The sequence below is a fragment of the Periophthalmus magnuspinnatus genome, chromosome 7, assembly GCF_009829125.3.
Source record: "Periophthalmus magnuspinnatus isolate fPerMag1 chromosome 7, fPerMag1.2.pri, whole genome shotgun sequence".
Taxonomy (NCBI): Eukaryota; Metazoa; Chordata; class Actinopteri; order Gobiiformes; family Gobiidae; genus Periophthalmus; species Periophthalmus magnuspinnatus.
The window spans coordinates 8,584,280-8,611,979 of NC_047132.1; the positions used below are offsets into that span (position 1 = coordinate 8,584,280).

The 27,700-nt window shown below is 40.7% G+C and overlaps 1 protein-coding gene across 2 annotated transcripts in view; it reads right to left on the reverse strand.

Moving 5' to 3' along the window:
* magi3a (membrane associated guanylate kinase, WW and PDZ domain containing 3a) overlaps positions 1-27,700 on the reverse strand; it is a 118,311-nt gene that overhangs the window by 54,020 nt on the left and 36,591 nt on the right. For both annotated transcript variants that reach the window (XM_055223344.1, XM_055223343.1), the window contains exons 4-6: positions 9,897-10,103; positions 3,565-3,727; positions 939-1,018 (exon numbers count right to left, since the gene is read on the reverse strand). In XM_055223344.1, the coding sequence (XP_055079319.1) occupies positions 939-1,018; positions 3,565-3,727; positions 9,897-10,103 (450 nt within the window). The remainder of the gene's footprint in view (positions 1-938; positions 1,019-3,564; positions 3,728-9,896; positions 10,104-27,700) is intronic.

The window sequence follows — 27,700 nt, forward strand, 5'->3', positions numbered from 1 at the left end:
GTGCACACATCATTGTATGGGGAAATTAGGATTACTGTGAGAAAAGCTTGGTGTGCACTAGTTTCAATGAGAACTAATGATAATGATTTAATGTTTTCAGAGCTTCTTGACGTATATTAGAAGAAATAGGTGTAAACTGTTGGCCTACGGTGCGCTAGACAACGTATATTTATGTCTGTTTATCTAGTAACTGTGTTCATCTTTGCTCCATCGTGTATTAGCTGCATCGTTTCTATTCAACTATTTCAACACCAAAATACTGACACTGTGAAATCCCTGTTGGCTTCCTATACACAACAATCTCCCCTATCTAAAGTGGCATCCTCCCAGCATGCACCATCACACCTGGAGGGCGCTTTTATTTGTCACTATCAGTTCAGAGCTTAACACACAGTTCCGGAGGAGGGCTGTGGACAAGGCAAGTGCTGAGTCTGTGTATAGCTTTGTGGGCAAAATAGCATGCTTTCAATCCAAAACATCTTGAGTTTCCAATGTCGTGTGACCAACCCATGCGGCGCTGGGGAGGTTTTTACGCAACATGGACCATAGAAAATTGCCTTTTGAGAAATGGTGCAGTGTTGAGCTCTCCGCGTGTGTCCCGGGAAAAGAGAGAGAGTCTATGTAATATGTGATAAAGGCCATTGGAATACCATCTGTTGAGCAGCGCCCCCTTCAGGGAGGAGCAGGATCATGAGTCTATAAAACCTATTCACAGCTGGGGTGTAAGAAAGTGTGCATTTGAGATGGAATGAGTCAGGAGACAGAGTGAAAGCTGTTGTTAACTGTAAGTTAATTAACGGCGTCTTACCTTTGTCCATATGGGGCTACAGTGATACATTGTTCGATTAATTGACTAAAACGATTATTTCTATTGGTTAGAAATAAACGTGGCTTAGACATGAAGTTTTCTAGTATATGGCAGTAGTTTTTGTCCTTACCTCCTTCGTCGCACTTCTCAGGGGGCTTGGCTTTCCGCGCGAGCCGAGGGTCCAGCCATGTGGTGGTCTTACTGTTGTGACTAGAACACAGACAGAGGAATCGCTTTAGGCTCTGCACCGTTTTAAAGGCAGACAATTTACCAGAGTGATTCAGCAATTATCATGGGGACTTATTACTCAGAGGCAGTTTCACTAGCTGCACTGCAAAAACTGACCTGAATTCACATTTCTGAAAGTGGGGAAAGTGGGGAATAGTGTAGAGATGCACAATACCCGATGCCAGTACTCATACTCATAAATATGCTGCCAATACTAAAAGCTGATACCAGAGTAATTGCGTTGCGTCTTATTAGAAGCTCACAGCTTGTCTGTCAGCAGTGAGCTCTGAGCAGAGGAGCTGACCATAAATAAGTATTCCCGTGAAATCCTATTCAATTAATTAGATTTACCACTGCAGAAAAAATGTCTGGTATCAGTACTCAAATACTCAAAATCAAGTACTTGTACTCTTACTCTTTTTGGAAAAAGTGGCATTGATTCATCTCTAGAACAGGGTGTGCTCAAGTGCTGAACCAGCAACCATCTGGATAACAGGCAAATACTTCCCCACTATATTACTGCCACGTCTAATGAATAAATGTAAAATGTATTCAAATGAAGATTCATATTGTGTGATTCTATGGAAATAGAAAGTTAAAAACATGCTTTTTCCATGTAGATAGATATGTTTTGTGCCATACTGTGGAAGATTATATCCAAAGGAACAATATTTTCATTTCTGGTAAAGTTATAATCTATAATCTATAATCTATAATACTTTTACATTTTGTTAATTTTAAATGGTAATATTGATCCAAAACTCTATTGACTGCCAGACCATGCTGACAACTATGGGTAGCTACAGTTCACAGAAAGCAGTAGATCTTTTTTTTTTTTTTTTTTTTTTTTGTGGCAAAATGTTTATGCAAAGTGGTTGAAGCCTGTATGTAATAGAGGAATGAAATACAGCGCAGTGGGCGTGTACGTGTAGGGAAAATGGGAGTTTTCAGAGCAATGTCACCTTAAATGTAGGACAGAAAAGATTACTCTAAGCTGAATGAATCACTCAAAACACATCTTTGAGAGAGTTAATGATAAGGGGAAACAATATAACAATATTTGAATAGGTTCAAAGGTTATTTTGTTTTGTGTCCCATCCAGAAGAATTGATGGTACTGGTCTGAAACCGAGTTCAAAAATGGTGTTCAGATGACTACACCTTTAAATCCTTTTCTACCTTTGACGACCCCCTGGACGAATGACGGACGATATTAACACACTATAACATACTTAAAATCTTAAACAAGTACACAGTAAATGTCTCCTTTAAACGAGCACATTCTAGATATAATTTTTATAGTGCACAAAAAGATGTCCGCTGCAACTTCAACTTCTCTTGGGATCACACAGTTTTCAAATCTTAACAATGCTCAGAGCGGCCTTTTAAGAGCAACTAGGAACACGAGAAATAGGACACAAATGAGGAATAAATATCAGGAAAAATAGAGTAAAAATCATCCAACCCTGAGCGCGCACAGAGGTCAGGGTGGTAAGCTCCATTTAGCCTGCTGTTTTTCCGCGCCTGGCAGAATGAGCTATTGATTTAGCAGCACAACGACGCTCGCGCCACACTAACGGAGTAAACAATATGAGCCCACCAGTCTGCAACATCAAACACAAGGGAAATTAAAAGAAAAAATGTAATCATGGTCAACCCGGAGCGCCGTAGACTAGAGCCCGGAGGCAGAGAACAAGTCCAAAAGTACAATATCAAATGTACTGAAGAGTGTTTGAAGATAAAGGTCGCAGTATTTCAAATATAGGAGCGGGTTTGGGGTTATAGTGTTTGGATATCAACGGTAATAACTTTGTACGGCCGTGTCAGTGATGGATTGCTACAAGGAACTTAGACCTGGCCTCAGAGGAAAAAAGGTTGTGGGTTAAATTTCGCACATAGTCTTTCCCTGGAGTCTTTCTATAGAATTTGCATGTTCTCCCTGCGTTTGAATGCTTTCCCCAATAGCCTTAAACCCTTGTACTTTAGTTTTTTATATATATATATACAGTGGCTCAGGGGTTACAGAAGTGTTCCTCAAACCTGAAGGTCAGAGGATCAATTCCTGTTGTGTCCTTAGGCAAGACACTTAACCCACTTTGCCCATTATGTCTTCTGGTTTGGATAAATGCTCTAATAGAAAGGGAAATTTACTATAAAAGTGCTTCCTGGTTTGTCGTCTCAAATCATCCAAATGATTCTAGTGCAGGTGTATGGAGTTTAAAAACACAGTGGAGCTTCAGTGGTACTTCTATTACAATATTTTTCACTTCCTTAAATAAAATCTTTGTTGCAGTTTCCACTATAAAAATGTAATATAACAGTTTGAAGTACTTCCTGGTTGGTCCGTGCTTCCTAGAGTAAACAAGAACAACAAAGTGTTTTCAACTCAAACAGGAAGTAATAGAAACTCAAGTACGACGCACACGTGTATTTTTAGATGATCTCATATCATAGAAAGTTCCAAAAAGTCTTAATACCACACCACTACTTTACCATTATCACAAATACTTAACCCAACGTGGTACTCACTCTATGAAGTAGACCATGCCCGTCTCGGTGTAGGCCATCTCCCAGTTCTTGGGCAGTGGTTCCTGGTTCTCGTCCTGATTGGTCCACCCTCGAAGCTCCATAGCCGCTGCAGACTGCGTGTAGCTGGGCACCGTCCTCCTCCACTCCGCCTTCTCTGGGTGCTCTGGGTGCCCGTAGGGTGCCGTAGACGCGTGCATGGACAGGGATACAGGCATGGTGGCGTAGTAAGGGTAGGGGACATGGTAGAAGGAGAAAGACATAGGTGGCGGTGAGATCGTGTACGCATTATTGTTATTGTTAGATATCCTATGAGCTCCTTGCATGTCTATGTTCTTGTTGATCCTGCCGCCGCTGCTACTACTACTACAACTACAACTGGGACACGGAAATTCAGTAGAGAGGAGAGGTAGGAGGAGAGAGAGGAGAGGCAAGCAAAGCAACAAGGCCATAGGATTTGCATGTCAGTAGCGATGAACCAGGAACAGCCTCGAAGGCAAGAGTGAGCTGACCAAATCGTGCAACATCACTGCTCTCTTAGTACAACACTGGCTGTTATCTGTGTGTGTGTATGTGTGTGTATGTGTGAATTTGCCTAGTCTAGAGTTGTTTTGATCAAACCATGTAACCATATATAGCACTTTGGGTAAGGTCGAGCAATTAATCACAATTGAATGGTAATTATAATTTGAAAGATTGTAAGTATTGAGAAGGTGGTAAGTTTTATGTTAAGGGGTCCATCAGCAGCTTATCTCCATGGAGATGTTATTGCCTTGCCTGGGAATGTTCCACAATATAGAATTTAAAGGTCATATATTACGCAAACGTGACTTTGTGAGCGTTAAGGTGTGTTATAATGTTGTTTCTTTGTCAAAAAACAGACCTGGAGATGTGTTTTGTTTCATTCACACATGTTTGAGTGATCCTTTATTATTAGTCTGTCTATATCTTCAAAGCTGAAAATGCTCTGTTCCACCTTGTGATGTCATGAAGTGATAGTTTTCAAGTTACCAGCTACATTTTAACTTTTGTTCAGTAGAGACTGGCTATTCCAGGGCTGAAATCATCCAAATGATTCTAGTGAAGGTGTATGGAGTTTAAAAACACAGTGGAGCTCTTCCTGTATTACCACATGACATCACAAGGTGGAACAGAGTGTTTTCTGTTTGATAGAAGATCTCGGAGTTTAGAAGGCTAAACTCCTGGTTTGTTTGTGATGAGGAAACAACATAATTACATAGACCAGAAAATAGCCTAATATCATTTTTTCAATTACATGTTTTTAGTTCTCAAAATACCTTAAAAAAGATTCAAGGGCAGACATTCTTACTGTGTGTGGATTCTCCTCTCCAAAGATTTGACCTGTAACTTGATCACCCGCTCGTCTCCATGGAGATAAATAAGTGTTATGCCGTACTGTGGAACTTTGTATAAGCACAATGTCTGTGTAATCCCTCAGTAGTCCAGGTATGATCCATAGTAAAAGCAAAATTTAATTCTGTCAACTGGACAAAAAGTTGTTGGAGTGGGGGCTTTAATGTAGTAACATCTAAAGACAAGTAGGTGGCAGACCCTGCACCAAAAAAGTTACATAAGTGTATCTTTAAGTAAGATAATGTCCTCTAAAAACAAAAAAAATCACATTTTATTATGGATGAAATACACTAACCCTGTAGTTTAGACCTCTGCAAATATCTTCTGAAATACTTGAGATTCTTGTACTAGTCATATTTATGTTTTAATGGTAGGATTCTGTTCAAAGTGCGTCTACGAACATCTAGATTTGAAAGAAGACTCAAGTATGAACTTATCAATCTTTAAAACATAAATCGCAAATGCTTGTCAGATAAACTGCAACTAAAATATGTCCCACAATCCTTATGCCCTAAATTTGGCAACTTTGAAATATGCTGATTTTCAACAGAAAGACAATTGCTAGCTAGAGGACGTCAAACTTGTTCAAATTGGAGGTCCTGATGCAATGACACAAAGCCATAACTAGCTCTCCACACACACTCATGTATTTAGCTGCAGGCCATCGCAGCCTTTCAAGTTCTTCCATTGTAATATACCGAGAAATAGGCCCCTGTTTGTGAAGTCATGTCGCCCTATATACTGTACAACTTGTAGATTTTTGTTGTTTCGTGTGCCACTGACATAGGAGGTTGAACACTGAGACATCATGCTGATTGGTCGACTAAAAAGGGGGCGTGGCAAAAGCTCTCAAAACTATTATGTATATCTATGTATCTGACTCAAACTGGACTTATCATTCAATATATGAAAGCAGGAACAGTATTTTTTATAAATCGTGGGTACTTTTTCAGATATTTTTCTGCTCTATGATAACATTTAAGACAAACAATTTATTCAACCCTCTATGACCCATTAGCTATACAAACTAACTACTGCTACGCTACTAACTACTGTTTCATTCTTTAGCTCATGTATTTTACCAGTAGGGTTCACATAGATACTGTTTTATGGAGTGATAAAACTTTCGGGTTATTAGTTCAGTAGCATAACTTATTTTCAGTATTACCATTTATCGTCTATATTTCCTTCAGCAAAATATCTCACGTTAAATTATGGCCTAGAGAATTCATGCAAAAACAACTATTTATGCAGAAAAAAGTACTAGGAAACAATGGACTTATATATAAACACCAAAACATAACATCACTCTCTAACTTCTCTTTCCTGTTGTAGCTCCATATACAAATTTTGGGCAACTGAGACACTATCAACCGATTAATCGACTCAACGACTACAGCTCTAGGCCTAACTATCTATTTTCTACCATACATACTACAGCCAAGTAATATTTAGGATTAAGTGTCTTGCCCATGGAGACAACAAGACTAATCATCCGTGGGAGCTGGAATCGCACCACCAACCTGTGAGTCAGTGGATCTGAGCGCTCAACCAATGATGTTTTTTTTTTAGGTCGAGCGCGGGATTCGAACCGCCAACCTTCGGATCATTAACACTCCACCAACTGAGCTAGTGTCGCCCACTACAAAGGTTTTGAAAAGCTACGCAGATTTTAAGTTCAAATATCTGATCTATAAATGTCTTATAAGCTATCTTGTAATGCAAAAATTATAGTTTTATGTCAAGACAAGAGAAACTAAATCAAATAAAATAAGGCTTATTATGGAGTATTTTAGTTTTCATATTTCTTTTATATGTTAATATTCGAACAGCGCACAACCTTGGCTACTGCTACTTGTCGGAAGGTTATGCATAAAATCCATTAGACCAAGTTACTGGTGAAACTAAAAGTGTTATAGTAAAAAAAATAATAAAATAAAATCTAGCACTTGAGTAAGATGTGGGGTGTTGCGTGATCTTAAAGGTACACTACACACTTTTTCTGATGGGAGGGGGGTCTGCCGCTGCTTGTTTCCATGGAGATGTTATTGTTTTGCCTGAAGTTTTTCTTAGTATGGCATTAAACTTATAAACTCTGCATGGGGATGAACATGTTTGTGCAGTCAGGCCAAGTTATAGGTCAGATCGGCGGAGAGGCAAGCCAACTCAGCATGGTTTTCAATGTGTAATTTTGACAGTAAAACACTTGTAATTCAGTAAATGCAAGAAAGATAAGAACTGAGAAACGTACCAACTCTCAAGTCACTTTTCAGAACCTGTTTGTACAGATCTAAACTACAGGGTTAGCAGTTTTTATGCAGAATAACACAACATATTTTGTGGTTTGTGGAGGAAATTATGGTTAAAACATTGCAACCAAAGACGTTCTACGGTGCAGACCTGTCAACAACCCCGTCATACGAATTCACACAATGATTTTCTCAGACCAAATGAATATGTTACCCCTCATGGATTATATAGTGTAATCTCCAGACTCCACTGTTCCTGACCATCAGAGCAGCCCAAGGCCAAAACCATCATGTGCCTATAATCTACAGTTTGATTCAATCTTTTATTCATCTTTTTTCTGTCATGCAACAAACTGCACCAACTCCCATCTAATATTGTCTTATTTGCCTCCAATCAGATAAGGAACAAATTACATTTTTCTAATACACTTTTTCATGAGCATATTTCAAAGCTTTGCAGTCGCCTGATTATCCCTGAGAAATTGTTTGGCGATAAAGGCAGGTTATTGTATTAAAATAACAAAACGGAGACAAGCAAAAATCTTCAAAAGTCATGAGCTTAACATTCGAATTCTGTGTAATCCCTCATTCGTCATGGTATGATCCATCGCAAAAAAAAAAAAAAAAAAAAAAAAATCTGTTAACTGGACAAAGTGAAGACGTTTTGCTGCTCATCTAAGCCACTTCTTCAGTTCTGGTCAGATCACGCTAAAACTTTTCTCCAGTTGACAGAATTTGGCATAACACCTGATTTTTTTTAAAGGTGTACTGTGTAACTTTTCTGCGTGCGCATACACCACCTGCTTATGCACATGGAGATGTTGTTGAATTGATTAAGATTGATTAGAATTGAAGACTGCACTGGTTTTGAAAAGCACTTTGGTCACATTGATTTCTGTAAATGGCTCTGTAAATAAAGATCGATTGTTTGATTGATTCTATGACATTGAACTATCTCCATGGAGACAAGCGGGTGATGCTACGGATCAGATCTAAGGAGAGCTGACCCTGCTTTTTGTGGGGGTTTTTTGAGCAATTAAAACAGCTATCACAAACCTATCAAAAAGCTAAATTGAAGCTTAAAGGGCTCATGTTACACTATTTTCCGATTTATGTTATAATGTTGTTTTCTCACCAAAAACACACCTAGAGTTGCGTTTTGTTTCATTTACACATGTTTAACCCTGCATTTTTAGGGGTTGTGTGTTCTTCTCTCAGACAGAAAACACCCCACTTCGTGATGTCATGTGGTGATACAGGAAGTGCTCCGCTGCGTTTTTAAACTCCACACAACTTCAGTAGAATCATTTGGATCATTTCAGCCCAGAACTGCAGATCTCTACTGAACTAAAAGTAAAACTACCACTTCATGACATCACAAGGTGGAACGGAACATTTTGAGCGTGTGAATGAAACATAACACAACTCCATACATGTTTTTGGTGAGGTAACAACATTCTAACAAGTTCACAAGAGTCAAATTTGCGTAATATTTGATGCAATACTGTGAAACACTCAGGGCAAAGCGAAAACATATCCATTAAAGCAAGCAGATCGCAAAACCATCATCAGAAAAGTTACATAGTGCACCTTTAAATCCCCTTCGTAAACGTTATACGAGGACATAGGGTTGAACAAAGTCACTCTTCCTCGTGGATTGTTGATTGCATAGACGGAAGCTACTACTTGATTTGGGCCTGTACAGAAAAAGCTATTCTTGCATGTTTGAGGAGTACGACGGTACTTGAACATAATCAGCAAAATACCATGGAGATTCAAATAGCTATGCAGACTAAATTGTAATGTTGCTGGATCAAAAGTCTTCAGATGTTTTCAAAATGTATGAAATTGCAAGCGTAAAGTGTGATTTTTTTCTAAAGTTGTTAAGACGCAGAGGAACGATCATGATATTTCGCTCAGAGCAGATGATGAACGATAATTTCTGCATTTCGAGAAGGATGGTCTGAGGACAGGGGGCGCTCTGGGACAGTTATACGATTGCTTGTTTCGTGTGAATGTTATTATTGACCAATGACTGTTTCGCTGTTTGATTTTTGACCTTTCTATTGGTTAAATCAACAATTCTGTGAGGCGACTATTGTAATTCTGGGCTGTACAAAAACACACTGAACTGAACTGTATTACACTTTTGGTTGATCATATGGAAAACAAGTCACAAACTACAGAAAGCAACCCAAAAAGCTGAGAAAGAACAGCACAGATTAAAAAACAGAAACCCTGCAGTGTACCTCTTCAAACAAGTGTATAAATTTATTTTCCCTGCAGTGCAAATGTTTTTATGAACCTGAACAAAGACATCTGCTCATATTTAAAGCGGAACTAAACATAGAATGCACATTTTTCACTCCTAAACTGTGTATATAGCGTTTTAACGGCATTATCTACTGTTCCTAGTCATTTTTTGGCAACTTCAATACAAACTAAATCTATGTGTGTATTGGTTTCAGTGGCTTCTGCAATTTCAAGTAGTTGGTGACATCACAACACACTGTCCTGATTACAGTAAAGCATTTCTGATTACAAACACCTGGCTGCAGGGGCGGAGTTTGAAGTATAGATCTCTGTCAGACCAATCACAGTGTTAGTTATACCTCTAAACCCCGCCCCTCTTTAGCAGCTTTATTGGTGTTTAGTGTTATAATTATACATTTATAATAACGGATTTGTAATAGCCATGTAAAGTAGCCTCACCAGTTAGTCCGTTGACCAGTGGGGGGCGCTCTTCCTCGTCCTCCTCCTCGGGCGCGGCGCTGTCTTTGCGGTCCATCTTGCTGACGGAGGTGGTGCGTTTCCTCTGCACCTCAGTGTCAAACTCCTCGTCAAAAAGCACTTGGTCCACGAGGTCGGGCTGCACCGGGCTGGGCTCTGCGGGGGGCTTCGGGGTGCCATAGTAGTTACCTGCACGCAACACACGAAAAATGCACAAAAACGTTATAGCCATGTTTTGTTAGCATGCTAGCTAGTTAGCATGCATTTGATAAAACTTTGTCTTGTCCCAGTACAGATATGTTGTAAAAAATAAGACCAATGTGTACTGACTGCATCTAAATATAAAGCGATTTTTTGGGGGGCAGAGAATCAGGAAGTATATGGTTAGCATGCTAGTTGTCGTTAACATTACGTTGACGGCGAAACTCCACTCTCGCAGGAGGTACAGGGGCTTTAAAGGTGAAGTGTATGACTTTTCTGGAGTGTCTGCTACTGCTGTCTCCATGGAGGTGTTACTGCTTTGCCTGGAATCTTCCACAGTATGGCATTAGTATGACCCATGTAGACAAGGAGCTGATCCAAATTTACAGGTCAGATCTCTGGAGAGGCGAACCCACTTACAGTAAGGGATTTTTGAGCAATAAAAACACCTGCAATTGAATAAACGCAAGAAAGATAAGTGGAATTTTCCAAGGAAAGCAATGACATCTCCATGGAAAGAAACAAACCGATGACCGCTAACAAAAAGTTACATAGTGTAGCTTTATTCCTTTGTCGATATTTCATGGTAAGTACGGAAGTCTCCTTTTAGAAAATATTTGGTCGTTAATGTAGAACTTATGGAATAAAAATGGGATTTGACTGAACCAGAACTAAACCAGGTTTGAACCAAAGCGAGACTAAATCAGAACTAAACCTGGACTAAACTAGGACCAAGTCAGATTAAAACAGAGACCACAAACAATTAAATTAACCTGAACTTCAGAAAAACACAACTAGTTACGCACAACACAGCTTGAGAACAACTGAATATATCAAGCTTAAATCTTTCAAAGTACAAAACCCTCAAACAGGCTTAGAATAAATCTTTAAAACAAAAATATGCAAAATTATGAATATCATTTTGATCTTTTTTAGTTATTTTTCACTTTGATGCTGAAATATATCCCTTGTTAGCCTCCTGGAATCTCAAAGAATAAAAGTTTTTCTTCTCAGTGAAGTTAATTAAGCCATTATGTGAAGCCAGACATTGCATTAACTTTACAAATTATCTCACCTGCCAGGGAGTCACATGCTTCATTATTAATGCATGGCCACTGTCTGGAACATTTATGCAAAAAGATAGTGAGGAAAGTATTCACCGTAAAAGCAATAAAGTACAACGCGATGCATTCAAAAGCCCTGAAAACTCACTTATAGTCAAGGCTGTGGTTATAATGTAAAACGGTGTGGAACGGTTTACCTTTTTATTCATTATCGGTGACTTAAGTTCAATGTTTCTATATTGTTGCGGCGTCTTTACATAAAGCAGATGCACTCAGTTAATGTTGCTCTCAAAGTTATGGGACAAAATGAGCAAAACATTACGAAGTACTTAAGGAGACGCCGTTATCCTTGACTTTACATTTTGAGATTAAACACTGTTGGAGGAAAAGTTGAGGGACAGCGAATACAAGAAGTATATAAAGAGGCCGTGTGAGTAATCAAATGTGTACTGTGGTGTTTAGAATGACTGGACAAATACTTAAAAGATGGTGGGAAAAATATACTCTGAATGGCTGTAATACTAGCTGCTGCAGTAGTACTACAGTACTGCAGTACTACTACTTCTACTACTGTAGTAGTAGTAGTAAATAGTAGAAGTGATAGCAGTAGTGAGTGATGGGTGTTTTGTCCATTATCAAGTAGCCTTAAAGTAATAGTAGTAGTAGTGTTAGCAGTAATAGTATCAGCAGTAGTATCAGTAGTAGTAGTAGTAGCAGTAGTAGTAGTAGCAGTAGTAGCAGTAACAGCAGTAGTAGTAGTAGCAGCAGTGTTGGAAGTATCAGTTGCAGTATATTTAGTAATATCAGTAGTAGTAGTATCAGCAGTGGCAGTAGTAGTAATAGTATTAGTAGTAGCAGCAGTAGTAGTAGTAGTAGTAGTAGCAGCAATAGCAGTAATAGTAATAGCAGTAGCAGTAGTAATAGTAGTAGCAGCAATAGCAGTAATAATAGTAGCAATAGTAGTAGCAGTAGTAGTAGTAGAAACAATAGCAGTAAAAGTAGTAGTAGTAATAGTAGTAGTAGCAGTGACAGTAGTAGTAGCAGCAGTAGTAGTAAAAGCAATAGCAGTAATAATAATAGCAGTAGTAGCATTAGTAGCAGTAGTAGTAGTAGTAGTAGCAGCAGTAGTAGTAGCATTAGCAGTAATAGTAGTAGGGATAGTAGTAGCAATAGTAGTAGTAGTAGCAATAGTAGTAGTAGTAGTAGTAGCAGCAGCAGTAGTAGTAGGAGTAGAAATAGCAGTAACAGTAGTAGTAGCAGTGGCAGTAGTAGTAGCAGTAGTTTTAAATACTGAACCTGATCACAAGGTCCATTAAATCCATTATGTATCTAAGGTTGAATCAAACCATAAAATGTACATGTCATTCTACCTTTTCTCACTTTAATTGTGTGAATATTGTGATCAGAATACTCCTGAATACTGTGTTATCAATACAGCACATGCAGCACTAGTTATGCTTATCATTTGAAGGCCAGCCATATTTCTGCACTGATATATTCGAGCCTAATCTTATGCATTTGATGGCTTCTTAAGACCTCAGCTTCCTCTTGTGTCTGTGCCCTAGGCTTATAACACTGCAGTCCCACTCCTCTACTACGACACAGAGATGACCCATTTACCAGCACTGCCTTGGTCTCCTGCTGTAGAGATGTGCACTGGAGCTTCAACATTCACACATTTACTACACAATGGGCTTGTTTACTTATACTAATATTTAATGTGCGTATGACAGGTGTTCATGTTTTTTCTGATTATTACTTGGTTTGGTGGGATAGCACCTGTGGTAAATATTTATCGTAGTTTTACATCTGTTATATGGCAGTTTGGGGAAAAGATGTAAACTACTACTGCTACTACTACTACTACCGCTACAACTACTATTGGTACTACTGCTGATGCTGCTGCTGCTACACCTGCTACTACTACTACTTCTATTGCCGCTGCTACTAGTGCTACTGCTGCTACTACTACTACTGCTGCTACTACTACTCTTACTAATCCTACTACTACACAGGAAGTAACGCTGAGTAAAACAGAACCCCTCTACCTTTGTCATCAACACCGAAAACTCCGTCCAAAAAAGCAAGACAATGTACACACAGAGCAGGCGTTATTCTGAAGCAGCTGTGAATGTCTTCAACTAGTGAAGACGGGAAGTGACTTAATGTGAATGAAAATCGGGCTTAAATTCGTGCAGTGTGTTTTCAGTTTTAGGCGACCCCGCACACCGAAGAACAGTCCACCTGAGAAATACCGAGTTACACTAAATCAAAACTAAACCCAGTCCAGACGAGAAATAGAAACTGAAAATTTCACAGTTAGAGAAACACCAAGCGTAGTATTGTTGGTGAAAAGATGCCGTTATCGATCCGAGCGCCCTCCCGTGACTGGGTTATAGTGGCATTTTCGCTGCCTGCTGTGGAGTGGAGGGCAAGATACTGCTGTGGAACAATGGACAGTGAAAGATGAGAGTGGGTACACAGAGAGGAGTAGTACACTGACTATTGGACACATGGCAACTAGGGACAAAGCCACCGAAACACAACACTGGATGAAGGTTTTCTAAAAAAAAAAATAGAGTATAAAATTGTGTTGTAAAGTTTCATGAATTCCACACTGAAGTTATCTGAAGTAGTTAAGTATTTTGGTGGTAAAATTGGATCGCAACTGATTCAAAGACTTGAATGAAAATAGTTCAAGTAATAGTAGTGGAATTTATACAGCAGTGAGTGAAGATTTATTAGTAGTACTAATATTAATAGTAAAAATAGTAGTAGAAGCAGTAGTAGTAGTAGAAATAGTGTAGCAGCAGTAGTAGTGGTGGTAGTAGTAGAAGTAGTAGTAATAGTAGTAGTAAAAGTAGTATTAATAGTAGTAGTAGAAATACTAGTAGCAGTAGTAGTAGTAGCAGTAGTAGTAGTAGTAGTAGTAGTAGTAGTAGTAGTAGTAGTAGTAGTAGTAGTAGTAGTAGTAGTAGAAATAGTGTAGCAGCAGTAGTAGTGGTAGTAGTAGTATTAGTAGTAGTAGTAGTAATATTAGCAGAAATAGTAGTAACAGCAGTAGTAGTAGTAGTAGAAATAGTAGTAGTAGTAGCAGCAATAGTAGTAGTAGCAATACTAGTGGTAATAGTAGTAGTAGAAATAGTAGTAGTAAAAGTAGTATTAATAGTAGTAGTAGTAGAAATAGTAGTAGTAGTGGTAGTAGTAGTAGTAGAAATAGTAGTAGTAGTGGTAGTAGTAGTAGTAGAAACAGTATTAGAAACAGTGGTGGTGGTAGTAGTAGTAATAGTAGCAGTAATTGTAGTATAAATAGTAGTGGTACTAATAGTAGTAGCAGTATCTAACAAATCCCTAAGCCTCCTCCATTGAGCCCAGTGAGTTTCTATTAGCAGATGAGGCTCTTTAAGATCTCCAGGCTAAGTCCTGCAGTCCCGGGGCCGCTCCTCCTCCTCCTGCAGTCCCTGGGCCGCTCCTCCTCCTCCTGCAGTCCCCGGGCCGCTCCTCCTCCTCCTGCAGTCCCCGGGCCGCTCCTCCTCCTCCTGCAGTCCCGGGGCCGCTCCTCCTCCTCCTGCAGTCCCCGGGCCGCTCCTCCTCCTCCCGCAGTCCCCGGGCCGCTCCTCCTCCTCCCGCAATCCCCGGGCCGCTCCTCCTCCTGCAGTCCCCGGGCCGCTCCTCCTCCTCCTGCAGTCTCCGGGCCGCTCCTTCTCCTCGTCGCTCCTCTTCTTCTGGACCACTTGCCTAGAAGCTCTGGCAGCGTCAACCATGAGGCATAGAGGTTTTTTCTCACTTGGTTACTCTGGCCTCGGATCTCAAAAAGTAGCAGTACTAGCAGTAGTAGCAGTAGATAGTAGTTGGCAGACAGGTTTTCAAAGGGCATCTGGACCCTGCTTTTGAAATCAAGCAGTACTAGCAAATACTGCAGGAAGTAAGTTTTTCAGTAGCAGATATGCCTCGGGATTATAGTTCATCAGTTCATCATCTGCTCCCAGTTAGCAGTAGAGCAATAAAAAACAAACAAAACAGAAACGCTATTATATTTTCGCCCATTTTTTCCGCCCAAGTAATTATTTTGTAATTTAAACTTTCACTTGATGAATATTATTTACTAAGTGGAAAATGTTAAGTACTTCCTCCTCCGCGTTAGAGCCATTACATGCAATCCTGTTTTCGTATTAACATAAGTCCCTCACTGAAAGCCTATAGCAGCCGTGTAATTAATGAATACCTAATGATGGAATGCAAATTAACGGAGGTAAATTAAAAGTGTTAATTTCCTGCAGCTAAGACCCAAGGTGCACGTTCTCACTGAGACATGTTTAAGCAGCGCACAAGCCCGGAAACAAGCGGCGGCCATGTTGGAAAGGGAGGGAGACATTTTAAAAATAAGCATGGGCAATTTATACATCGTTCCAATGGACTACGACAACAACTACTACTACTACTACTACGACTAGATCAAAGTGGACATAATTTGAAGCAGTTATAGGAGATAAATTAGTAGATTGGTAAGTAAAACGTTAATGAATGACTAGTCTTTCTAAACAATTGCGTCATATCTTTTACAGAGGATTTAAACGTTAATCATCCCACATTAATTCCTTAAATTTATCGTAGTGTTGCTGAAATCTAAACCGGATTACGTTCATTTCAACATGTAATATAATGTGTTTGAGTTCTTCTGTAGCGTTGCTAGGGGCATGTATGCTGCACTATGTAACTTTTCTCCTTGCTCGTCTTAGTGGAAAGTTACTACTTTGTCTGGAATTACCCTTCTCACAGTAAAAATATGCTTTTCACTGTATTTTTCAACAGTAGAAATACCTATAACTGAATTAAAGAAGATTTATTGTGCTTGTGTCTGCTATATAGCTATAATCTATGACATCTGTGTATCACTACGTTATAAATTGTACATTTTAAATCGCAATACTAATCTAAAACAACTTAATAGAAGAAACACGTCCACTGACTTCCGTGTTAGAAAACTGCAACGGGAGCTGACGTCGCCGTGAAAAACCATCAACGCAACAAAGATCCGGCACCTCCAACAGATAGCTGTAAATCACGCTGATTAAGAAAAGAAAATTGGAGACGGAAGTAAGTATAGAGTAATGGCCGTTTGCCGGTGAAAACGGGGATTGATTGATAAAGATTGCTTTGCTTCAGGTGATTACATGGTGAGGGGAAACTATAACATGGTTAAAAGCTATAAAAAGTCGATTTCGCAGAATAGGTCTGACAGACAAATTAAATGCCATACTGTGGAACATTTTCGGCAAAGCAGTAACATCCTGCGCTTGTATTAATTCCCTACTCTGATACAGCGAGGACTTGTGCCAAGGCTAATAACACTGAGCCGTACTTGTGCCAAACTGCCACTGGTTAACCTCCAAAAGAACTTTAGTCAAATAGAACACTGAACCACATCTAAATATTTTGTTTAATCCGTCCTCAAGCTTTTTCCTTTCAGTGATGGAGGATTTTTTCCAGGAACAAGAGAAAAAACAGATGTAACCTTATGCAATACTTTGTGCCAAAAGTTTAAGAGTGTCATTACCAGGACAAAGCCTTTCCCAGTGTGATTGCCAAAAACCGGGGCAGCGGATTGGGGCCTGTTTTGATTTAATAAGAGTGGTTAGCCTCTGGCAGACCCAAAGACTGCAGGGGCCACCTCACATCTCCATGTTAATTACCGCTGTGAGTTAATGAGCACTTTGTTATCGGAAAGTAAGAACATGTCAGAAGAGCTGCTATAGGCTAATGCTAATGCAGAGCTGCCTTTCTGGTGGGGATTTATCAAGACAAAATATCTCCACAACTACAGGATTAAAGTTAGTCAATTTCAACCTGGAAAGACTCCAACAGACATGAAAGAAAAGTATAAGCAGGCCTGGACGTTGGAGGTGGTAAAAGTAAGGATGAAGGGAGTAAAGGGGACGATGAGATGACGGGAAGCCAAAGTGGAACATGGGGCGAACTGAAGTGGCCATGCATCTTCTATGGAGGTGTAATTTGGGCAGACTGAGCGCTGATTGGACGAAGAGGAGGTGCGGCAAGCAGCGAGGAGGAGTAATAGGTGGTGGTGATGAAGGCTGAGGAGCAGGTAAACTCTGGAGAAGCGTTGAGGTACACGGGAGCGGAGTTACGTCTTCCAGGGTGAATTTATGCTACCTCTATTTCAGCTTTTCTTATGGTGTGAAGTTGCATAAAAACCGAATTACAAGAGCAAACTTTTATGCAAACATATATGATCCCTGCATTTGAACAATAAGTTTAACACCACCTGCACGACTCCACGGAGACAGGAAGTTAAAGCCAAACTTTGTAACATTATCCATGGAGGTATACATGTTTTCTGGAAGTCTGTTGAATGTTCCGGGGAAAGTGAGAACATCTCCATGGAGACAAGCAGGTGGCAGACCATTCACCGCAAAATTTACAAGCCAGGTCTGCGTATTTTTCAGTGTTCTTTAGAGGAAAGTGATTTTTGACTTTACACAATGGGGCTTTAAAGGTTCTATATTACGCAAATATGACTCTTCTGAGCTTTTAGTCATGTTTTAATACTGTTAACTCATCAAAAACAGACCTGGAGTTGTGTTTTGTTTCGTTCACACATGTTTGAGTAACTCTTTATTATTAGTCTGTTTACATCTCCAAAGCTCAAAATGCAACGTTCCACTTTGTGATGTCATGCAGTGGTAAAACATATGAATGAAACACAACTCTAGGTATGTTTTTGATGAAGAAACAACATTATAACATAGATCCAAAAACAGCGTAATTGGCATTGAAAAACAGTTACTAAAGTTATCCCAAAGATATGCAGGAACAAACTGTCATTTTCAAATACTTCTCCGACTGACTGTGTACACTACATATAGAAAACAGTATGCATTAGTGGTGGATGAAGTACTCAGTATGTAGTAGTACTCATATGAAAAATCTACTGAAGTAAAAGTATTTTAGTACCCATTTCAAAATGTACTTTAAGAGGAAAAAGTAAAAAAAAAAATCATATATATATTACTCAACAGTAGCAAAATCAGTTTCTTAGTTTATTTTTGTTTGCTCAAAGCCGAAGCTTGAACTTGAAAACTTTAGTCAGGATGTTACCACGGATATATGGTAAAAATAACCCCTCAAATAATGTGAAAACCTCTGCTTTTTACTTTTCAGTCCAGTTCAAAAATGTAGTGGAATAGAAAGTACAGATACTGCTCTCAAATGGAGTGAAGTAACAGTAAAAAAGTATCCACTGTAAAACTGACTTAAGATACTTAAAAATTCTACTTATGTGCAGTACGTTTACTTTGTTACCTTTCATCACTGGTATACATTAGATAGTATGCACTGTCTATGTTTAGAATATCATGGAAATAGTAATATCCAAGCACTACCAACAAGTATATTCATCGTTTTTTTGGAGTAGTTTGTCAGTAAAGTCTGAAAGTTTGTGTGAAATACTCTTATTGTGAGTCGGGTGAAACTGGAGCTCTCTTTGTTTGAGCAGCTCGAGTCAACAGCTGCTCTGCTCCTTCACTGGATTACACGGCCATTCAGTCACATTAACCACACACTGGTTTAGGCTCTGACAGTCCACAGAATTCACATATCACTGAAGACATTTTAGACCACTTCCTCCAACAAGTGTCCACAGAGACCTGGCAGAACGACGAGAAGGGGGGAGAGGAAAAGAGGAGGAGAAACAGACAAAAGAGGAAGCGACAGAAAGGGTTTGGAGCATAGACTGGACAAAGAAGTGGACTAAGTGAGTGTGACGTTATCCATAGCGTCTGGCTCCAGTCAAATGAAGCTCATCGATGCTAGAGCAGTTATAGGAGAGAATATGGAGCCGATTTCCATAATTGGAATTCTCAACACGAGTATCATAGCAACGCTGTCAATCAAACCTGTTGCTAACGCTAGTGATCAGGATCATGTAGAGCGGGTTAATACTAACATTTTAAGACCAAAATGACAAGGCTGACAGCAGCAGTTACAGGGAGAGGGGTGATAGTTTTTCAATAGAAAGTGAATTGGAGCCAGATTTGATGGAGCTGGAAGCGTGACCGTGATCTATTTGGAACGTGGCGGCGAGCAGGTTAGCTATGCCCATTTATATATACTCTATGCTCTGGAGAGAAAGAGGGAGAGAGAGAAAGGGATGAAGAGGGAGAGAGGAGACAAAAAGGGAGAGAGATAGAGATGGGATGAAAGAGAGAGACACAGAGAGAAGACAGAGAGAAAGAGCTAGAGAGACAGATAGAGAGGAAGAGAGAGAAGTCCTGGAGAGAGAAAGAAAGAGGAAAAAGGGGAAAGAGAGAATGACAGACTGAGAGATCAAGGGGAGATGGTAGAAGTGGTAGAGAGACATTAAGAGGCTTCAGAAGAATTGATAAAGACAGAAAAAGAGAAAAGAGAGAGGAGGAGACCAAGACAGTAGAAGGAAAGGAAATGAGAGTGAGGGAGGTGGAGAGATATTAAGAGTGAGGAAATTGATTTTAGAGAGGGCGAGGGTGGAGAGAACGCAGAGAGGGCAGACACAAAGAGAGATAAATAGAGCAGAGAGAGAATTACAGAGAAATAGAGAAAGAAACACAAGGAGAGGGGAGAGGGAGAAAAAGTGGGATACACTGACAAAGAGAGAGACAAACAATGAGAGTGAAAGACAGAGTGAAAGACAGGAAGAGAGGGAAGAAAGAAAAAAGTGAGATACATTGACAAAGAGAGAGAGAGATCTTGGTGGACTGAGAAAGAGAGAGAAATAGACAGATAGATAGAGATAGAGAAAAAGACAGAAAGATAGATAGAAAGAAAGACAGGGAGAGAGGGAAGGAAGATAGGGAAGAAAGAGAAAAAGTGAGATACACTGACAAGGAGAGAGGGAGTGAAAGAGAGAGAGAATGAGAGAGAGTGAAAGAGAGGTGGAGTGACAGAGAGAGTGAGAGACGTGTGAAGGAGTGTGTGAAGATGTCGGGGCATCTGCTGTAGACAGCAGCTGTCGGCAGATCTCCTCGGCCGCTCGTGAGAAACAGAAAAACAGGACTGAGCCACGTCACCGAGTCTCAGTAATCTCAATGACAGAAGGACGGATTATGGAGAGAGAGAGGAAACATAGACTCCAGAACATACCAATAATCATGAGACACCACATGTTTGGACAAGTTATTATTACAAGTATTAGACCGTATCTGCATTCATCATTATACTGTCCTATAACAGTTTTATGTTTACTACATGTCTGCTGGTACGGCTGTGATGCAGTGGTGGAAAGTAACAAAGTACAACTAGTATAGTACTGTACTTAAGTCGAATTTTTAGTTATGTGCACAATGCACATAACTTACTTTTACTTCACTATTTGAGAGCAGTATCTGTACTTTCTACTCCACTACATTTTTCAACAGGACCGAAAAGTAAAACGTACTTTTCATATGATTTGAGGAGTTAGTTTTACCATGTTCGTGGAAACATCCTGACTAAAGTTTTCGAGTTTAAGCTTTGGCTTTGAAATAAATACACAATACCATAATATATACCATAATATATATATTTTTAAAAACGATATACATTTACAGTTTAACAAATTAACACTTAATACTACTAATTACTACTACTACTAATTTTTTCCTCTTCAAATACATTTTAAACACATTTATTAATTTTTTAATACATCTATCTATCTATCTCTATCATTCTATCTATCTATATCCAAGTGGCTGATAAGGAAAAAAAAAAACTGTATCTGCTTCAGCTGAGAGTTCGCACCTCTCTCTGATTGGTTAAATCCACCTGTCACTCACTCAGAGATGAAGGGGGCTGAGCCAAAGGAGTCGAGTCAAGTTGAAGTCATGTCTGTGTTTGACCATAGAGCTGCATTAGTTTCTCTGATTTGGCAAAATACACACAAATCTGTTTAGGTTCACCTTAAATTAGTCTCCAGATCAGAGACACTGCACTGTAATCAAATCTAGTCCTTCTAAACTCATCTTTCAGCTCTGCATTTATTCCCTTCTTTCTTTGGACTTGATACACAACCTCCACTCCTCATGAATCATTGAGGGTCATTGAGAAGTGAAAAGAGACAGAGAGCCATTTTCCCTCTTTCCTCCTTATCACTCTCTCATTTTGTCCTCTATCTCCATCCTTCAAACCCCCTTCAAACCATCATCTGCTCCTCTCTTCCTCTCTCCCTCCTCTTTCTCCCACCTCTCTTTCTCTGTAAAGCATTGTCCAGCTGGCTCAGACCACCTCTCTTTTTTCACCCTTTCCCCTCTGTTTATCTCTTCTTTCCCTTTTTATCTCTCCCCTCTCTGCGGGCTATGACCTCCCCCTCTTTTCTTCCTCACTCCTCATTTTATGTCTCTGTCTGCCTCCCTCCCTCTCCACCGTTCCCTCTCGCCTTCTCTCTCTCGTTAGGGCAGTGTCCAGCAAACTCCGGACCACCACTCTCTTTTTCTCTCCCATTGTTTTTGCCCTCTGTCCTCCTTTCTCTCCTCTACTTACATCTCTCTTTCCTCCTCTATCTATCTCTCCAGGGCAGTGTCCAGCGGGCTCGTACCAACCCTACCCCTGCCAACAGACCCTCCTCATTTTTCACCCTTTTCCCTCTGTTTATCTCTTCTTTCTCTTTTTTATCTCTCCTCACTCTGTCTCTCATTGTTTTGCCCTCTCCCTCCGTCCTCCTTTCTCTCCTCTACTTATACCTCTCTTTCATCCTTTATCTATCGCTTTAGGGCAGTGTCCAGCGGGCTTAAACCACCTCTTTTTTCTCCCTTACCCCCCGTGTTTATCTCCTCTTTCCCTTTTTAGCCCTCTCTTTTTCTTCCTAACTCCTAATTTTTATTGCTCTTCATTCCCTATCACCATTCTTTCTCTCCCCCTCAGTTTGTCTAGCTCTCTATCCCTGTCTCCCCCTCTCTGCCCTCCCTCTCTCTATCTCCTTCTCTCTTTACGTCAGTGTCCCACAAATTCAGGACCACCACTCTCTCTTTCTCTCTCATTGTTATGCCCTCTTCCTCTGTCCTCCTTTCTCTCCTCTACTTACATCTCTCCTTCCTCCTCTATCTATCTCTCCAGGGCAGTGTCCAGCGGGCTCGTACCAACCCTACCCCTGCCAACAGACCCTCCTCATTTTTCACCCTTTTCCCTCTGTTTATCTCTTCTTTCTCTTTTTTACCTCTCCTCACTCTGTCTCTCATTGTTTTGCCCTCTCCCTCCGTCCTCCTTTCTCTCCTCTACTTATCCCTCTCTTTCATCCTTTATCTATCGCTTTAGGGCAGTGTCCAGTGGGCTTAGACCACCTCTTTTTTGTCCCTTACCCCCCGTGTTTATCTCCTCTTTCCCTTTTTAGCCCTCTCTTTTCTCCCTAACTCCTCATTTTTACCGCTCTACATTCCCTATCACCATTCTCTCTCTCTCCCCCTCAGTTTGTCTAGCTCTCTATCCCTGTCTCCCCCTCTCTCTGCCCTCCCTCTCTCTATCTCCTTCTCTCTTTACGTCAGTGTCCCACAAATTCAGGACCACCACTCTCTCTTTCTCTCTCATTGTTATGCCCTCTCCCTCTGTCCTCCTTTCTCTCCTCTACTTACATCTCTCCTTCCTCCTCTATCTATCTCTCCAGGGCAGTGTCCAGCGGGCTCGTACCAACCCTACCCCTGCCAACAGACCCTCCTCATTTTTCACCCTTTTCCCTCCGTTTATCTCTTCTTTCTCTTTTTTATCTCTCCTCACTCTGTCTCTCATTGTTTTGCCCTCTCCCTCCGTCCTCCTTTCTCTCCTCTACTTATACCTCTCTTTCATCCTTTATCTATCGCTTTAGGGCAGTGTCCAGCGGGCTTAGACCACCTCTTTTTTCTCCCTTACCCCCCGTGTTTATCTCCTCTTTCCCTTTTTAGCCCTCTCTTTTCTCCCTAACTCCTCATTTTTATCGCTCTTCATTCCCTATCACCATTCTCTCTCTCTCCCCCTCAGTTTGTCTAGCTCTCTATCCCTGTCTCCCCCTCTCTCTGCCCTCCCTCTCTCTATCTCCTTCTCTCTTTACGTCAGTGTCCCGCAAACTCAGGACCACCACTCTCTCTTTCTCTCTCATTGTTATGCCCTCTCCCTCTGTCCTCCTTTCTCTCCTCTACTTACATCTCTCTTTCCTCCTCTGTCCATCTCTCCAGGGCAGTGTCCAGCGGGCTCGTAGCACCTAAGTCCATGCCAACAGATCCTCCCCTCACCCCTCTCTCTCCAGTACCCACAGCTCCGGCCGGGTGCCTGCTGCCCCCTCTTTCCCGCTCCTCTCCCTCCCTCGGGTGCAGTCCATCTTGTGCTCTCCAGCTCCAACTCTGGACTTGGTTGTGCGCTTGGCTCCAGCCCCTTCACTTCACGGGCCAACTCTGTGTCAAAACTGCATTCCTCTGTGGACCACCTCTGAGCTATAGATGCTTACAAAACATAAATATATCGCTGTTAAATAAGTTATTTACATATGTGACCTGTAATACTCTTTTTGTTTTCTGTCTATTTCATAAAAATCAGGACATACACAACAAAAATCCAATTTCTGGACATAGTGGTGGAAGAAGTAAGCAATATTGTTACTAAAGTAAAAGTGCAGATACAGGAGTCACATGAAAAATCTATTCACGTTAAAGTGTTAAAGTACCTGTTAAAAAATGTACTTAGAGAAAAAAATGTAAAGTATTTTGAGATCTAATGAAGCTTCAAATGTAGTGGTATTGATGAAGAGCTGTGCTGAAATAACTGAAACTCTCGAACAATAATGAAAATACATTTACTTTGCAGTCCTGTTCAAAAATGTAGTGGAGTAGAAAGTACAGATATGTGCTCTTAAACAGAGTGGAGTGCAGTACTTTACTACTTTTATTTTGTGACCTTCCACCACTGCTTATCACATTATTGAAATGTATATTTACATGTTGAAATACTGAAATGTAAACAGTTGCATCTGATTTCTGTTTAATTGCTAAAACAGATGCAGAATTTGCAAAGGAAAATTGTACAAAAAGAGCAAAACAAAAAAAAAAAAAAAAAAAAGACAATGAAATGAAATGAGATTAAAATAGTTGTTTAAAAATGTGTGGTACATTGTCTTCTAAATAACACTGTTACTCTAAAAATTTACTCATTATCTCAAGTTAATAGTACTGGCCATGTAAATGTACCCACTGAATAGGCAGAGGTCCTACTACTACGGTAGGCACTATGCAAGTAAGTGAAGTCTCCTGTAGGTTAGACTGCTGCAATGTTCTGCTCACTGGCCTCTCCAAATGAGCCTCAAGACAGCTGCAGTACATCCAGAACACTGCTGCTCGGGTCCTGACTAGACCCAGGAAGTACAGGCGCATGTGTCCTGTGCTCAGGTCTCTGCACTGGCTCCTGTGGCTCAGAGAATAGACTTTAAAGCAGCTCTGCTTGTGAACAAGTCTCTCCATGGCCTAGCACCAAAGCACATCTCCCACATGTTAGTGCCACATGAACCATCTCGCACTCTGAGGACTTCAGGGACCGGCCTCCTGCTGGTGCCCAGAGTCAGGACTAAACATGGGAAATCAACATTTCAGTTTTCTGCAGCTAAAACCTGGAACAGTCTTGAAGTTGTGAGACAGGCCTCTACTTTGACAAAGTTTAAATCCAGGCTCAAAACAGTTCTGTTTAGCTGTGCACATGACTGAAAGGTTTTTATTCTGCACTCTTCTGTTTCAATGTTAATTTTATGATGATTATTTGTGATTATTTATGTTTTGATTTGTGTGATTTTAATGTTTGTCATCTGTGGGAGCTGGAATCGCACCGCCAACCTGTAGATCAGTGGATCTGACGGCTCGACCAATGATGTTTATGTCGAGAGCAAGATTCGAACCGCCGACCTTCGGATCAGTGGACAGACGCTCTACCAACTGTCACCCCTGCATCGTGTAATAACATCTCCATGGAGACTAGCAAGGGCGCATCCTCCACCTTAAAAGTTACACGGTGCACGTTTAACCACCAGTGAGTCTACATTTCAACATAATTCGATGATTCAAGCATTTACGCGACAACTTTTCAAAATGTCTGAACAGGATTGTGCAGTGAAAGCATGGCTCATCCGTCATGTGTTGTCAGACTGCTCCCCTCAGCCCGGATTTGAACTGCCAGCTGCATCGACACCGTTACCGCACTATCGGCTCCATAAATCATCGCGTTTTTCCATTGATGTCCTGAAATTTAAATCTTTTACAATGTCATTAAACAGGTGCGCTGACCCCTAATGGCGGCTTATCCTTCAAAGCTGTAATAATAGGTGAAATAAAATGCAGTAGGAAGAGGTGATATAGGGAGAAGATAAGGCCTTTTCACATATGCAGCTAATAGCTTCTTTTCACTGTGCAAGCACCAATTATGCCCGGCTGTCATCCACCAGATACAAAGGGTCAGAGGTGTTCAAAGTTTTACTAAGAGAAGAAGTGATGAAATGAAAACGCCTAGAGCAAGATTTATGTGATTGAGAGAGCATGTTTATTTACCTTCACGAGGGATGGATTGAATTTTAATGCTGCGATTATGGGTAGAAGAAACACCACAGTTTAACAATTATTCACAATTATTGACAACGGTGAAGGCTTGAGTTTCATATCGTCTCTTGTATGCTCACCAGCTTTAAATATCTACACTCCTCTTTATTTGAGCGGGTTACTGCAGCCCTGTACTCCAACCAGAACCCCGAGGTCAGGTGCACAAAGCCAGACTCCAAACCAGAGGTGACAGAGCCTTTTCTGTGTCAGTTCCAGTTCCCGGACTATGGAACAGCGCCCTCTGCCTGTCAGATTCTCTCAGGCTTTAACACAGTTTAAGACTAGACTGAAAACCCACCTCTTCTTCCTGGCATTTAATAGTAGTTAGACAGGATCTCAAACAGAAATAACACATTTTTGCTTCCAGTTATAAAGAACAGCATATCCTCATAACAAGAAGGTCCTGGGTTCAATTCCAAAGCGACTGGGGCCACTGGACACATCTGGAGGGGTTGTTGACTAACATCCTAGCTCAATATCTGGAGATGTGTCCCCATGTGCGGCATTGTGCTCGCCTGCTGGTTCAAGGATAGGTCAAATAGAGAGGGGAAAAATAAAACGTCTATAACATTTTTAGACCAGCGATTTTGTACACAACATGGCTGCGTAAAGTGAGGACAGAACTAGCAAATCTCTGGTTGGTAAACGGCTGGTAGTGCTAAACCCACTGTGACAATGCATTCATTTATAATCGTCAACACACTTGGATACAATGGCATTTTAGTGTCTATAATTATACAAACTGTGACAAAGCCATTTTCACTCCAGCAACAAAGCAGCAATGCAAATTCAATCATGCCACAGGAAAAAAAATTATAAATTATTTTGACCCAAATCTAATCTAATCTGAGTACTTTGTTAGTTGCTACACTATTCCCATCCATCTTCCACTTCCACATCTGGGGCTGGGTTGCAGGGGCAAGAACCTCAGCAGGGACTCCCAGATTTCTCTTATCCCAGACACTTCCTCCAGCTCCTCCGATGGGACACCAAGATGTTCCCAGGCCAGCCGAGAGACATAGTGACCCCTGGGTTTCCTCCTGGTAGGACATGCCCGGAACACCTGCCCAGGGAGCTGTCCAGGAGGCATCCAGAATAGATCCCTGAGCCACCTCAGCTGGCTCCTATCAACGTGGAGGAGCAGTGGCTCTACTTCGAGCACACCACGGGCAAACGCTGCACTGATCCACCTGTCAACCTCACGCTCCATCCGTTCCTCACTCGTGAACAAGACCTCGAGATACTTGAACTCCTCCAGTCATGGCAGGGAAGTGACTCCAGGAGCGACTCTATTAGACAACACTAATTCATATGACACAAAAACATATTTGCAAATATCTGCCTTGAAAGTTCTCATTCTTCTCATCACTTTTGAAACCACAAGAAAAGACTGAACCATAGCCTCAGGTAGTGAGTGGGCCCTGCTACGACCTTTGGGCTTAATAAAATCCTAGCTTTTCATAATTACAACAACACAATGTTCTAAGCATAAATATATGTGAATAGATCGGCCAACTGCTGATTTATTTATAGTGGTTTTGCCTCACAACATTAATAATTCATATTTCGAGCTTTTGGGCAGCCCACGTTGAGAGAGACGAATTTACATAAATGCACAGGCACTATTCAAACTGTTTTTAGCTTGACAGGCAACAGGTATTACTCACACTGCCCTCATTGTGTAAACTACAAACAAAGTCATGTTTACATACTGGAGCTTCAGTCTCACATGAGCACTAATACTGCAAATATCTGCTTATGAACACTGCTCCGTCTACTGTCAGGATTAAAAGCCAATAGATAATCTTATAAAAGTAATCTGAATTTGCATTGTGCACTAATAATGGAGCCATTTAGTATTTAATGAACACAATGGGATTAGTGGCTAAAATTGTCAACTAAAATACACACAACAAAACACTAAACTGACTACTTAATACTAGCATCTTGGAAG